At 33.8% G+C, this 15,910-nt stretch overlaps 1 protein-coding gene across 1 annotated transcript in view; it reads left to right on the plus strand.

Moving 5' to 3' along the window:
• The window catches only part of LOC150101504 (cytochrome P450 2J4-like), a 29,696-nt gene extending 15,072 nt beyond the window's left edge, over positions 1-14,624 (plus strand). The window contains exons 2-8 of the mRNA XM_090400476.1: positions 737-864; positions 8,185-8,291; positions 8,450-8,742; positions 9,231-9,346; positions 9,703-9,958; positions 11,077-11,264; positions 14,197-14,624. Of these exons, the coding sequence (XP_090256602.1) occupies positions 737-864; positions 8,185-8,291; positions 8,450-8,742; positions 9,231-9,346; positions 9,703-9,958; positions 11,077-11,264; positions 14,197-14,375 (1,267 nt within the window). The 3' untranslated portion in view covers positions 14,376-14,624. The remainder of the gene's footprint in view (positions 1-736; positions 865-8,184; positions 8,292-8,449; positions 8,743-9,230; positions 9,347-9,702; positions 9,959-11,076; positions 11,265-14,196) is intronic.
• The last annotated feature ends 1,286 nt before the right edge of the window (positions 14,625-15,910 follow it).

The following is a 15,910-nucleotide window of genomic DNA, read 5'->3' on the forward strand; positions in this document are numbered from 1 at the left end:
ATGTTTCTCCTTCGTATTAGCCTTACTGAGCAAATGTTCAAATGTTGCCAGCCAGTTAAGCGAGTGATTAGATAACGGACAAGGTTACACTGAATTGTTCATTATATGAAAAACGTGCCCTGTAAGTGATGTGGAATTCGGCAGAAACTTAAGTACCTTAGAGGCATTTCAATGGAAAGTGAGCTATCCGTTAGGCACACTTTCTGGTCTTTGAAACTAGGCTTTTAATTAAAGAAAACGGGCGAGAGCACCACATGCAATTGACAAACAAAACAGAATTGTATTGTAGGCTGTAATTCCAAACTACAACAGCTGTTGAATTCAAAACGAACAACAAATAGCTGAATTGCTTAAAATAACGCCCATCTCTGTATTGATGAAAATATAAAATGGAATCCTTAGGAATCCTTAAAGCAGGTTTTTCCTGATGGTTGGTGGTAATACAGGTTTTTCCTAAGTCGATGGTTAGTAATACATTAATTACTTGTAAAAACGTCTTACTACTACTCACTCTGGTCTGTAACATCAAGTAAAAGTTTTTACAAGTAATTAAAGATTACTAACAAACACCATGCTTTATTTTAAAAATCCTCGTTTGTTATCCTCATTCTTAAATTAATTAGATGAGCATTCTTTTAAAATAATTAGTAAAGTAAATGAATAAACTATTAAAGGTATTGAGTATATAATTTTTAATATAGAGTAATGGAATTCATTGCGTTTTCCATTCTTCTAGCTTGTATATAGGAAGCCGACAAGTCGTAGTTCTGGGAGACTTCGAAAGCACTAAAGAGGCATTTAGCAAATGGCAATTTCTGAATAGGCCAGAACCACCTCAATTCCACCTTCTTCCAGGAATGAAAAGTAAGGAGTGTAACATTTTTCAGTTTTTATAAGACGTAGTTACTCCTGTTTTAGTGATTATAATTGTACTATTTTTTAGTTGTTATGTTAAGGTTTTTGGTATTTTGAATTTAAAATGGTAAGAAATCTTACATACACCAAAGACTTCAGGCGTTTCGGATGAGACAGACAATCTGTCCGGTTGAAATCGTCTTGAAATCACTTTGTTGTATTAAAAATAAAAATATTAACAATGTGCTAAACATAAATAAACAAGAAAAGAATACATGCAAATGTATAAATGACAGTTGCTGAAAGAAGAAAAAAAAAAGAAATATTATAGCAATTGTGATTAGCATTATAGATAAAGAAACCATAAATGATGGGCATTCAGAAGAAGAGGAATGAGACAAACCTTTTTACTCAAAGTTATCATCAAACGAAAATGGAAAGAAAAATAAATTAAATAAATGATAGTTCAAAACTATAATGAAGAAGGAAAATGCTAATAAAACAAAAAATCAGTAAATAATGCGGTGGTTTCAAAAAGAAACAGAATTAACAGAAGAAATGTACAGAAATATCCTGGCCGAATGGTTTACAGAAGGAACACATCCTAAAATTCTTGTACAGAGATTTCTATTTCGTTAAATTAAAGACGTGAAGAGGGAAAATAAGGACGTCGGCAAAAGTTCGAGAATCCTGAGTCACGAAATATTGTCTGGGGTTCCAGTAACTATATGCAAGATTTGCACGGGAACATAAGGGGTTCCAAAAACTTAACCCAAACTTGAAGGGTACACGTGGATATAAGGCATGGATCTTAAGAGACGAGGGGGAACTATTTTTCATCTTGGGCAATCTTGACCATGTGAGTTAGAGATCGAGTGGGGTCAGAGGGAGGAAGACGGAGGTCTGTCCACCGAGAGCCGCTTCAGTTCACAGTAGAGGATATCCGGAGGCGTTCAAATAAGGAGAAATCTAGTCGAGTCGGTCCTAAAGCTCTGACACTTCTATCGAGTCCGCGCACGCCCTGACAGCCGTAGTTCTTCAACAGGCCATTCAATGAGCACCGATGAGTCGTAGCTAACGCGACGACTCATCGGTTCTCAGTGACTTCAAAGGAAGAATTCCAAAACACGGAGCAGAGAGGGAACCTTGAAACGCCTAATCGAGCAGAGAAGGAAGGTAGGAAGAAGCCAATATGAGTCTGTCTATTCGTTTAATATTTGTGATGTAAGAGAATCCCCTAATAAGGCAATAATAACTTACGTGTGAATAATGCTAGTGGAGGTGTGTAACTATAAACGGATGTAAAATTGAGCGCAGTTAATTTCCCAAAAGGCAATTTGGGCTATGCGATTAGAATGATAACTATATGTATTCGTGATAATTCTATATTAGTGTGTTTATCTGTTGTTTATGTAGTAAGATTGATTAATCTCGGAGTTAAGAATTCTACTGATGTGATTATTAATATCTAATTAAGTGGTTATGAGAGATGACCTTGAGAGTTATATACGATGCATAATTGAAACTGAAATTTGGTAATTATATGCACCTGTAATAGCTGTATGTAAATGAAATTATTGGTTGTTTGTGACGTAAATTTGATTGTTGAGAATTAAGTGAGCGAATATGAGAGGATACCTTAAGTGTTATACTTAATTGCATGATTGAAACTGAACTTTTTGAGGACAATCTCCCTTGATTTTATGTATTGTGAACAATTATTCAATTAATCATTAAATATGCTTGCTTATTATTTTACAAAGGTGTCATCTGATTTATCGTTTGCAATGCACTGATCAAAAAAACTTAATTCGATCCTATAAGCGGGAACCATAAGATAAGACGTGAGTTAAGATAGAGAACACATTTGAAGCCATGACGGCAAACCTTGGCCAAGAAAGGATATATAACTGATTAATTAGAATCTACTGGGGGTACTGATGTCTTCTGTTGCTATTAGGAGAACGTTAGTGCCGCAGTCATAAATAAATAATAAATTTCTAGACATCTCCGGCAAAAGGAAGAAATACCGAAAGTTAAAGATAGGTTAGGAATTTACGAAATTTACTAAATATAGGAATTTACGAAATTAAGTAATAATGAGTAAAGTAAAAACATTTAATGATAGAGCAATTGAAATAACGAGAACCTGAAAGAACAACAACAAAAGACCAAAGAAAAGAAAACGATATATTGTACAGTGGTGCAGCAGTCGACAGGTTAAGATCCACGATAGATAAGATATACAAAAGTGGTTTTCGGATCAGTTTTTCAAAAGATCAGGCTAACACAGTGCATAATAAGTGTATATATTTGGTAATTAGAAATATTTTGAAATCATATATATACTGTACGAAAATCTTTTCAAAACATGAATGTGGATAACTTGAACTAGGAAGCTACAAGCACAAACACAATGGGTGATAGAGAGTTCTTTAGGACAGGCAATCCCCAACTCATCATCCCACAATTCTCTGGAAAGGACCACGATGATGTGCTGTCCTTCTTCAAATTTGTAGAAGAAATAAGGAACACAGGAAATTGGTCAGATTTCCAACTTCTGATAATACTGAGGAGCAAATTAATTGGCAAGGCAAAAAATTTCTTGTATTCCTCTCCCATACTGAGAGACACTTTAGAATACAACAAATTTAAAGAAACCCTGATATCCAAGTTTTCCAAGGTCAGAAGTGTGGATCCCAACCTATGGAGATTGCAAAAATGCACTCAGGAAAGGAAAGAATCCACAGCAGATTATTACAACAGATTACTAACCTTGGCAAACAGCCTAAGAGTATCAATTGAATCTAGACTGGGCGATACTTAATCAATTCAGATTAGGGGTAAGGGAGGAATTCTGGGAGACGGCATACAAAAAGAAATTAAATAATTTAGACGAGTGCTACTTAGCAGTAAAAGAAAAAGAAGAAAGGATAGGCGACTTTCATCCCGTATCTAGCGCCAGTCAGAGACACATTATAAAAAAGGTATCTGACTCTAAGAAAGATGAAAAGGATAAAAACCCAGAAATTTCAAAACAGAGGGCAAAGGAACAGATGGAAAAAACGGAAGACAAAAACGGAGCGTTCACCATGAATAAGATTGAAGATGAGAGAGTGATCATCCCAAGTGTTACAAACTCCTTCACAAGGGAAGAAATACACTCTATGATTAGACAAGAGTTAGAAAGGTTACATCAAACACTAATGGATAAACTTAATTCGATTGTCAAGCAACTACAAGAAACAGTAGCAAAACCAACAATAGAGAACCAGAGTCATGAATGAGTGGATAACAAGGGGGAAAGCAGAGGGGGGCGCCCCAATGCTACAACTGCAACAAAGTTGCACACATAGCTAGGTACTGCTTCCAGAATAAAGAAAGATTTTACAGAAGTAAACAGCTTGAATCTAATATGCTGGGTGCTAGCCACAATCCCACAAACAAATCAAGAAGATTTAGAAAGGAGAGTCAGGAACGATGCACCGACTCATGACCATTATTCAAGGTAAAATAAAGGGGATACAGTGTGATGTCCTATTGGACACCGGATCCTAAGTCTCAGTAATAACTGGATCCCTGTTCAAAGGATTGAGGTCCCAAATAGCTAACGGTGTCACAAAGCTAAGGAGACCAATTAAAGTGAATTGAATAGCGAATCCTACCATCTATGCTCCTAGAACTTTAAGAGTAAGCATGTGGTTGTCCGATTTCGATCTGAGTGTCCTACCGGAACTGCTAATTCTCCCAGAAACCTCCCGTCATGGGGATTGACTAATGCTAGGGAAAGACATTTTAAAAGGTCATAGATTTTCATGTGACTTCAGTACCCAGGAAGTTTCTCTGATGGGAGTGAAGCAGACTAAAGCTGGCACTTAGAGGTTTCAAGCTGAAAGGGCTAGTGAACGTGGAGAAATAAATGACCACAACATCAGACGGAATAATCAAGCTGTGGTAAGTGAGGATGTGAATGAAAAAAGGAAAAATGAACCCTCAAAGATTAGAAACATCCAACAAAAGGAAAATTCTCATATCTCGAGTGCGAAAGTGGCAGTAAGCCAACAGGAAGACAGAGAAAAAAAGCAACCACCAGTGTTCACAGAAAGCAAGGATGTAAGCGCAGTGGAAATCAACCTCATAGGAAAAGGGGGGGGGGGACAGCGCCGGACTTTCTATAAGCCCAGGTCGCGTATCGCAACTGAAGGAACCCACACATCGGACTGAGTGCATTACTACCTGAAAATTTGCTAATCACAAAACTGAGAGGTATTCGCCACACAGAATTTCTGACCCTCGACGTAGAAACACTATAAGAAAAAATTTTTCGCCCTTATTTCAATGTCTGAAAATTTTTTCATGAAAGGTTAGGCCTATGTAAAAATTCAATGTTGCACAAATTGCAATTTTTCTAATACATCGAATTTTTACACAAGGAACACATCCTAAAATCTTTGTACAAATATTTCTATTTCGTTATGTTAGATTATTGTATAAAGAGTATGATAAACCCAAAGGGAATTAACTCGCTCATTGTTTAAGAAAGATATGTAGAATTGTTGAAGCCAAAGGCAATGCCTTGATATCGGTAGATTCCTTGATAGTTGTTTACAAGTTCAATCTCAGGTGACCTTCAAGGTCAGTACAGAAAGGGGCTGCGTGAATCAAAAGAAAGTTCCGAAGGCCACAAAATCGGATTAAGACGTGAAGAGGGAAAATAAGGAAGTCGGCGAAAGTTCAATAATCATGAGTCACGAAATATTGTCTGGGGTTCTCGTAACTATATGCAAGATTTGTGCGGAAACATAAGGGGTTCCAAAAACTTAACCCAAGATTCAGGGGTACAGATGGATATAAGGCGTGGATCTAAAGAGACGAGGGGAAACGTTTTTCATCTTGGGCAATCTTGACCACGTGAGTTCGAGATCGAGAGGGGTCGTTAGTCAGAAGGAGGAAAACGGAGGTCCATCCACCAAGAGCCACTTCAGTTCACAGTAGAGGATATCCAGCGGCGATCAAATAAGGAGAAATCAAGTCGAGGCTGTCCCAAAGCTCTGCCGCTCTATCGAGTCCGTGCATGCCATGTCCGTTCACCGGGCCGTTCAAGACGCCGGAAAATCTTTTCTCGTATCCCGCTAGCTAATGCGATGACTCATCGGTGCTCTGTGGCTCCGAAGGAAGAATTCCAAAACACGGAGCAGAGAGGGAACCTTGAAATGCCGATCGAGCAGAGAAGGAAACTTTACACATGTCAGGAAAAAGCCCATGTGATCTGTTTATTCGTTTAATTTTTGTGATGTACGAGTCCCCTAGTAAACTGATAATTTATTTAGAATAAGGCAATAATAACTTACGTGTGAATAATGCTAGTGGAGGTGTGTAACTATAAACGGATATAAAATTGAGCGCAGTTAATTTCCCGAAAGGCAATTTGGGCTATGCGATTAGAATGATAACTATATGTATTCGTGATAATTCTATATTAGTGTGTTTATCTGTTGTTTATGTAGTAAGATTGATTAATCTCGGAGTTAAGAATTCTACTGATGTGATTATTAATATCTAATTAAGTGGTTATGAGAGATTACCTTGAGAGTTATATACGATGCATAATTGAAACTGAAATTTGGTAATTATATGCACCTGTAATAGCTGTATGTAAATGAAATTATTGGTTGTTTGTGACGTAAATTTATTTGTTGTTGGGAATTAATTGAGTGAATATGAGAGGATACCTTAAGTGTTATACTTAATTGCATGATTGAACCTGAAATGTTTGAGGGCAATCTCCCTTGATTTTATATATTGTGAACAATTATTCAATTATTCTTTAAATGTGCTTGTTTATTATTATACAAAGGTGTCATCTGATTTATCGTTTGCAATGCACTGATCAAAAAAACTTAATTCGATCCTATAAGCGGGAACCATAAGATAAGACGTGAGTTAAGATAGAGAACACATTTGAAGCCATGACGGCAAACCTTGGCCAAGAAAGGATATATAACTGATTAATTAGAATCTACTGGGGGTACTAATATCTTCTGTTGCTATTAGGAGAACTTTTGTGACGCAGTCATAAATAAATAATAAATTTGTAGACATCTCTGGCAAAAGGAAGAAATACCGAAGGTAGAACTTAAGGATTAGGGTAAATAGAGTAGCAAGATAAAGATAGGTTAGGTTAGGAATTTACGAAATTTACTAAGTAAAGGAATTTACGAAATTAAGCAATAAATGAGTAAAGTAAAAACATTGAATGATAGAGCAATTGAAATAACGAAAACACGAAAGAACAACAACAAAAGACCAATGAAAAGAAAACGATATAATTTACACAACAACATTCAAGTTTGAATCTTTAGTTTGCCTCTAGACGGGAGGTAAATTTCACTGATCTATGAGATTCTTATTTATTCGGAGCCTGATCTGTTAGCTCTAACATTTTCATGTTCAGTATCTACAGTAGATTTCTGAGTTATGTAAAAAAATAACAACCAAATGCCTTCAAATTCAGTTTATGAATAAAATAAAATCAGCGAAATACCGTCAAAACAATCGTAGAATTATAAAGAAGAGAGAGAGGGAGAGAGAGAGCGAGAGAGAGAGAGAGTTACAATATGGAAAAATGGTGAAAGTGGAATAGATAAATATTTTATATCTCACGAGAAAAAGAAATATACTAAAATGCTGCTTGACTGAGATCATACTTATATATCAGTTCGTTTATGCTATTTTGAAAAAAAATAAATAAATAAAATAAATTAAAGTTCATCAAATGACACTACAAATTTATAGGTATTTCTTTTATTTTTATTCAAATTTTGCAATATACACTGAAATTTTTCTAAAAGCTTCTGAACAGATATAAACACTTGAATGCAAGAAATCAATAATAAATTAGAATTAAAAAAAAAGATCTTAATTGGTGATCGAAATATTTCAAAAGTAATGGGTAACGAAAGACAGGTCTGGGTTATGATATATCACTGCATTTCAAATAAAATATTAAAATCATAATAAATGAATACATTTTTCTATAAAAAAACAAAGCATAATTAATGTTTACTTTTCATCAATTAAAGTATTCAATTCCATGTATTTATTTTATTATTGTAGAAATTTCATTTAATTCTAATTAATTAAATAAATAACTGTAAAGGAATTTTTTTGCAAATAAAAATGCAACGTTTTCTTGTACTTACCATCCAAAAATATAGTAGAGTAGAACAAGAAGCAGAAATTCATGAATAAGTAAAAATATTTTTCTTTTAATACATCAGACGCAGCAGAATCTGAATTGTAGCATTTAGACAATATTTCTATGTTTAGGTCTCATTTCTGTAAATGGTCCCGAGTGGCAACAGCAGCGCAGATTCGCCCTACATATACTAAGGGATTTAGGCTTCGGCAAAGGTAAAATGGAAGATCATATGAAGGTAGGTTATATGAGAGTGTTATGTGCATTGACAAATCAAATGAAATTATAATAGTTTTCTAAGTATCCATCTTAATTAAAGATTGATTAACTTTTCAAACACTTGTTTTAATTTTTCTACAAAAATAACTAATTGCATTGTGTTATTGTAACTTTCAGGAAGAAATATGGGATTTCTTCAAAGTACTTCAAGAATGTAATAATGAACCCAGTGATTTAGAAAGTCTCATCGTTTCTAGTGCATCAAATAATATCTCATCGATGGTGTTTGGAGAGAGACTTGAACATGAAGATCCCAAAAGAACACGAATGAATTACATAATAACCGAAATAGAGAATGTAATTTATCCTTTCGACAGATCTGTATTTTTGCCATATTTAAGACCCTTCATGTTCTTCTTAAAAAATTCCCACTTTGTGAAGACGTTTATAGATATGGACAATTTCATCAGGTGAGTGATTACTGAAATATATACAAGCATATCTCCGATTTCCAGTGGTACGTATATTTTGTAATGCCATCATTTGTATATTTCTAAATATTTCCTGAATCTGCCGAATAATTCCATTTTTATTCTCTAGAAACAGGGTTCATGGGATTATTTAACCTCTATGAAACAGAAGTAATAAATACATATTAATTCTGCATATGGCTGATATCAGATTTCAGAATTAGAGAAATGCAGTCACTTAAAAATCCTATTTCAGAAAAGCATTCTTCAGGGAGTTATCTCAAAAGACAGTTAAAATGCATCAATACTTAATTAATATCGACATTTCATTTTGTAAAATTAATGCAAATTGATAAAAAAATTAATAAACATAGTATATGTGTAAACCAACTAGATAAAATACCTTACTCCTTATGATAAGGATTAGCATCTTGAAAAGATTTTTATTTTATTTTATTTTATTTATTTTATTTATTTATTTTTGTCAGGAAGGAAATAGAATCCCATGAAAAAATTGAGAATCAGGATAGTGCACGTGACTATATCGAAGGTTTTGTTTTTGAAATGGAAAAAAGAAAAAAAGATCCAGATAATTCCTTTACAGGTCAGTTATAAACCACTGTTTCCTTATAAAAATTTAAAAACATAGATTATTTTTATTTGCATCTGGATTCTTTATTCTTACTTTTCTTTCTTCCATTTTTAAAAGATGAAGGCGATGCTCCAGTTTTAAAAGTAAATGCTTCAGTTTGGTTCATGCTTTAAACACACGAAAGTTACTAACATAGAATTTGCTTTAGTAGTGAATTATTTCCGTGCCTCTATCATGCGTAATGAATTTTAAGTTCAACAACACAAATGTATTCAGATATGAAGGTTTTGAATCAACAGCATCACTAATTTATCATTTGGCATTTGCCAATCTTTCTGTCCAGTGAGTTGTATTTGTTTCTATTTCAGAAATGATGTTGAGAGGAAATATTCAAGTGCTCTTTATCGCAGGAAGTGGTACTGCTGCAGCAACCATTTATTGGACTCTTTTAATAATGGCAGCGTATCCAGATTTCCAGCGCCGTGTTCAGGAGGAAATCGATTCGACAATAGGAAGGGAAAGGATGCCCTCTTGGGAAGACCGTGCGAAATTGCCCTATACTCAGTCAACAATATTGGAAGTTATGCGATGGAAAACGATGGTTCCCCTAAATATTCACAGGACGTAAGTTGAGATCGAGGACCAATTGAAAATTAGGAACTAATAAGAGAAATTAAATATATTTATTTGTGTTCATTTATTGTAAACAATCCACTGATATTTTAATGTATCATAAAATTAAGGTAAACATCCCGTATAAAGTGGACTTAATAAAAATTGTAAATACAAAATAAAATGTAAAAATGTAAAATTAAAACTTGAAATATTTCGGTTCATCAGAGAATATGAACAGATCTATAAATCTGAAATGTTTTGAACCACGTCCTAAAATTCTGAACCTAAAAGTATCAGGAGTAATCCATCACTTAATGGTAAATTACTTGCTGACTCGGACATGGTTTGTACTCTCTAAAACAATATATATTGCTATAATTACTTTCATGAATCCAACATTACAACATCTTCATACGGAGTTTGAAGACATTTTCCTTCCAGAAACATGAGATTATCACTTCATAAAACAGACAAACTGGGCAGAATACACACAATTTACGGACATGGTATACTATCCTTATAATCTTAGTCTTATCCAGTATAACTACAAATAGCCTCTTTCGAGTCTCTTTACATCTTTTAAGAATTGTTCCGACCTTGAGCTTTCATATTTCAACTCATGTCTGTTTTCTGAGGTAATTCCGTGATAAGGGATTACCTCAGGAAAGCCCTTATCAAGGAATCCCTTATCAAGGGATTCCCTGATAAGAGACAAAACAGCATTGTAGTTATTTTGTTTCTATTATTTGGGAAGAAAAGGTTCTGTCCTTGACCTTTTTTTGTCCAGGCATGGCATTTCAGTCGCAATGATTTGCATCTTGACTTAGTAAAAATTTATATTCAATCATTCAGATAAGAATGTATTCTATGGATCACGTGAATTTACAGGGTAATAATAATTTTAATTTAATAGTATTTAGTCTTCTGTTCCTAAGTAACCACTTTAAATTTGAGAAACAGAGATAACATTGTTATTCTGAAAAATTGATGCATAAAATGGAGTTATATAACATGTAATCGAAGAGAACTTTTAATTAATGAACTTGTATTTTGTATTTCAACAAATGCGGGTTTAAAAAATTCGTCATGTTTCACAAACCATCCGCATTCTTTTTTTCAATATTTAGGCCTGCCGAAGATTCAACAGTAGGAGGTTACAACGTTCCAAAAGGAACAATTGTAATCGCTAACTTATGGGCGATTAATAATGATCCACGATATTGGAAAAATCCAAGCAAATTTATACCAGACAGGTTTTTATCGCCTGATGGAAAATCCGTTGTAAAGCCTGAATATTTTGTTCCATTTTCTATGGGTAAGTAAACTTTTAGTGAAATATATTCTTTCTATATTATTTTCGGTGCATATGAGTATATTGTTTCTTCAGGAGAACCAACCCCATCATTATGAGAATGGGTAATTTATATGATGTTGAAAAGTCTTATGAAGATTCCTTATGTGCAGGTTGAATTCCAACCTTGACCTTTCCAACCAGAAGGTATCATCGATAGAGAATAAACAGAGATTTTCAGCAAGAGATAAACTCTATTATTAGTTGCTGATATGTAACATAAAACTGAGAAAAAAAGAGTTAAATCCATTTTACACCACTAATGGAATTAATTTAACAAGAAATTAGACATACCATAAAACAATTAAATTTCTTATGAATCTGTATTATTCGACACTTTATTTTCAAATCTGTTGGTTTTTAGGTATACGTAGTAATTATTCGACAAATTTCTGAATCACAAACATATTTCTTACCCCCTTCTCATCCGGCCCTTCGAACGGGTAAAGACCCCTAATAATGGATTTACGACGAATTAATGCAGCAGGTTCGTAACTACTCTGCTGCAGGCATCTTATGTCTGTAGATATGTGTTATCAAGGTCGGTTTGACAGTTCTGAGGGACGAATAACCCGTTTTTCCTAGTGAAAAAACCCTCCACATCAGAATGAGGCCGGCTAACACACCTATAATCGAAAGAGACCAGATAAGGGTCTTCGGTGTGTTTAAGCCACTGCTGGCCAACTTCGATTGCCAGATCTCGATCTTTAGTGATTTTTTCCAGTTCTTTGTTGTTAATGGTGTTATCGCTGAGTAATGCGATATCAATTATCCAAACCTGTTGAGGTACGATAATTGTGAGGTCTGTTGTGTTCCAGATGCCGATTAGTTTGCATTCCAAAACCCCTGGGAATTTTTGCTGTTTCGTTTTCCACTACTGTCTCAGTTTTATGCTGCCACCAGTTATCAGAAGTAGGAAAGCCATATTTTTTGCATACATGCCAATGAATTATTTTCGCTACTTGATCATGGGGCTATATATAGTTAGTTTGAGCTATTCTGTTGCAAGCACTGATTACATATTATTGATGTTCAAAATTTTTGGTTTGATTGGATTAGTTTATAAAGTATGTTCCTGAGCGGGTAGAATAAATCGATCTGTTTCCTTTTTATTATATCCATATTGTAGCCACTGCCACGTATTGGTCAGGTGACGTTTTTCCTTCAATATTTCGGAGAAATTGACCATGGAAGGGTTTATGTTTAGGCACACGTATCAGTTATTCACTTTGTTTTACTGTTCGTTTTCGTAATTAGATATCTTTCCTATAGCTTTTATAAAGCGTTCTAGTGAAATGGCTTGAAGTATTTCCTCAGTGCTGTTGTCGATGTTTATTTTAAACTAATTTCTTCTTCTTCTTCCACACTCTGACTCATTTGCAGTATACTCCGTCCACCTATTCTCCTTGGTAGGCACAACGGGGCAACATCACTTCGTGGATGCAATGCATGATGCATAATCATTAATTTTCTAATTTTGAGGCAAAAATAGAATTCCATCATTTGTGTTTAATCTTAATTATATAGTTGTAAATACTATGTATATATGACGATGTTAATTAACTTGTTTTATTGAAAAATATTATTATTATCCACTAAATATAGGTGAAGGAATTTTTCCCTCCTCCCACAGTTCATCACAGAACAGTAGAACTGAAAACCGGAAATATTCTTTGCAGAAATTGCTCCATCAGTCCTGGATTGGCATTTAGCTTTAATCTCGATAAGTGAAGTGCAATCTAATTTTTTTTTATATTATTTATCTCGTTTATTTTATGTCGGTCAGTTTTCGTGTTTCTGGAATAAATCCTTTGAGAAGTTGCATTTGAAGGCCTTTAGTCTGCTAATATGACCAAATCAAATTAGTTGCTTCCTTCGAATCTTTTTTATGATGTTATCTCTCGGACCAGTGGAAGGAACGATTCCTTGTCTTACTTTAATTTGTGATAGCATATTTGTATTCTATCTTTAAAATGTGTCTATGGAACCTAATTTAATTATCAGCACCCTCTTTTCGTCTTCTTTTACGATAGTCCAAGTTTCAATTTCTTATACGAGAGAGAATTACCCAGTGTGTAAGTGAGATGTAATTTATATGTAATTGTAAACTTGTTTTTTGCCCAACAAGTGGTTTTATTTTTATTTTTTAGAATGCTATTGTTGTTCTAAAATCCTGTCTTGATCTCCCACCTTTAACGATATCACAAATGACCAGAGCTTCACTTACAACAAATTCCAGAAAGCAGTTAAATAACATGGATAATAACTCATTCAACAGTCTCACTCAACGTTGTGCTAGAAAGGAAGTGGTACCTTAATTATAACCATCAATACAGAACATGAATAGAGAGATTCAATAAAATGTATTATTTTGTTATCCATTCCACAATGTGGAGAATACTCCTAAAGGCATCATGACAAATAGAATCAAATGCGTTGGGTAGTTCAATAAATTGCATCATCCACAATTATTTCAACCAAAAGTTTCTTAAAGCGTTGTCAGTGTCAGTATTAAGAGACTTATTAACCAAATTAATCGAGTTCTTCATTAGGTTAATTAGGACAAAGGAACCAAAATTCTCCATTATGCGAAAATTGACCTCCGTGAAATGCTGTTCTTTTGCGAGATATCAATTTTGTGAACTTTAGATCTTTAGAACATTTCTATGGTTGTATATAATAAACCACTTTTTCAGATTCAAAATCTTGCTTGACAGCACTCTTTTTTGATTGGTGCAAAGCCTCACTTTCTAAAGTATGCCATAGGTATTATCGTCATGCGATTTATTTATGATATGCTGTATTATTCATGCAATCTCAATCTGCCGTTATTATTATTATTTTTTTTGTGAGTTGCATATCGTTATCTGAAATCTCATTTTATTATTTTCTTTAGGCAAACGATCCTGTCCAGGAGAAACAATGGCTGTTGTTGAAATATTTCTATATTTCACATCAATTATGCAACGTTTTACTGTCCAACCACCAGAGGGAGCTGCAATTGATTTAGAAGGAATTCATATGACAATATTTCGTCCCAAGAATCAGAAACTGCGTTTCGTGAAAAGAGCATAATAATGTAACGTAACAAAAAAAATAATAAAAAAAATGGAAGAGGAGATTCACAAAATTCAATTAAAGGAAAAAATTTAAGAAAATATGTTCTTAAACTTATTGTCTTCTATAATTGTAATTCATTGTTCTTTATTGATTATCTGCTTAAGTTCTTTAAATATGCAATACGTGACAATCGAATTGTTTAGCGATATATACATGCTGTATTAAAAATAATTTTGGACGCATGATACAAATAAAATGAAAACAAAAAAAAATCTTTGTATACGAATTTTTCAAAGCATGAATTCAAAGCATAATCCAAAAATCTTGATTAATCCAGAGTAGAAAGTGTCTTCGATATTTGAACTATAAAGAGACAGAAAAAAACAGAAATTCATATTATTATATAAGAAAATAACGATATTAGAAATAACATCACATTTTAAAAATTGATTTTAACTTGATGAAACGGAATGCCTAGTCTTTGAGAACGACAGGGGAGTGGAGAAGCAAATATATCCGATGAAACCAACACTGGTACATGCATTGGATTTTATTCTAATCTTAAAAATTATTCCTCATTATAATCATCTGTAAAGTCTGCACATATCGTTCAAGTTGGTTCACTATATAATTCTGCCTGGTTAACCTTGTCGGAGCCACATCTTCACTGCTGTCACTTTATCATCGCTGAAGTGACGTCATCCTTCACTTTTTGGAAGAAATTAAAATATGATGAGGATATTACGAGGTTCAATGGTTAACCTGGCATTTAATCATATCAACCAACATTCCGAATTCTGAAGTGCCATTAAAAAAGGATATGAAATTGGCAAAATATTTTCTGCAGTTAGAAACTCACTGTTTGCTGTATCACAAATTCTATGTTTTCATAATTACTTGCACAGTAAGAATGGTTATCTTTTGTCAAAGATCTCTGGTTACATTATTTTTATTAAACAAAATCTATGGTGAAACATGAGCAAGGTTATATTGAAGAAATGATAATGAGGAATAATTAAAATGATTAACATGATGTACAGGGGAAACAGTAGATAAAGATGAGTACACTCTAAATGGAATATGTCATCATTAATCCAGATTTTCTTATTTTTCCCCTCTTTTTGCTTATGGATATTCAGCGATTAAAATATATAAAAATTAATAAAAGAAACCGATTACAATTAATTTAATGACAAGATATTGAATATATAACAGAATATTAAATAAAGATATCAAATAATTTAATGAGGAAATAATACTAGCATTTACGAAGTAACACCAGAAGTACCACAACATGTTAGGAGAGGGCATATCCAACTAATGGTAAGCTTGTACAGCTCATTAAATCGATTGTAAAATGCTGAAGATATATCAATGGAATTGATATATCTATGGCGACAGATAATTGCGATTATTTTCTGATAGTTTGCTCCACGTTCCAATTGGGGCAAACTACCACAGCAACCTAATTCCTGTCGCTAGTCAATGAAATTTTCTTTCAGTTGGACAATTAGCCATGATTTATAATAATCCTAGTGAAAGAGTGCTCT

Source organism: Typopeltis vanoorti, chromosome 11, assembly GCF_054136105.1.
Source record: "Typopeltis vanoorti isolate ZY-2024b chromosome 11, IOZ_Tvanoo_1.0, whole genome shotgun sequence".
In the NCBI taxonomy this organism is placed as follows: Eukaryota; Metazoa; Arthropoda; class Arachnida; order Uropygi; family Thelyphonidae; genus Typopeltis; species Typopeltis vanoorti.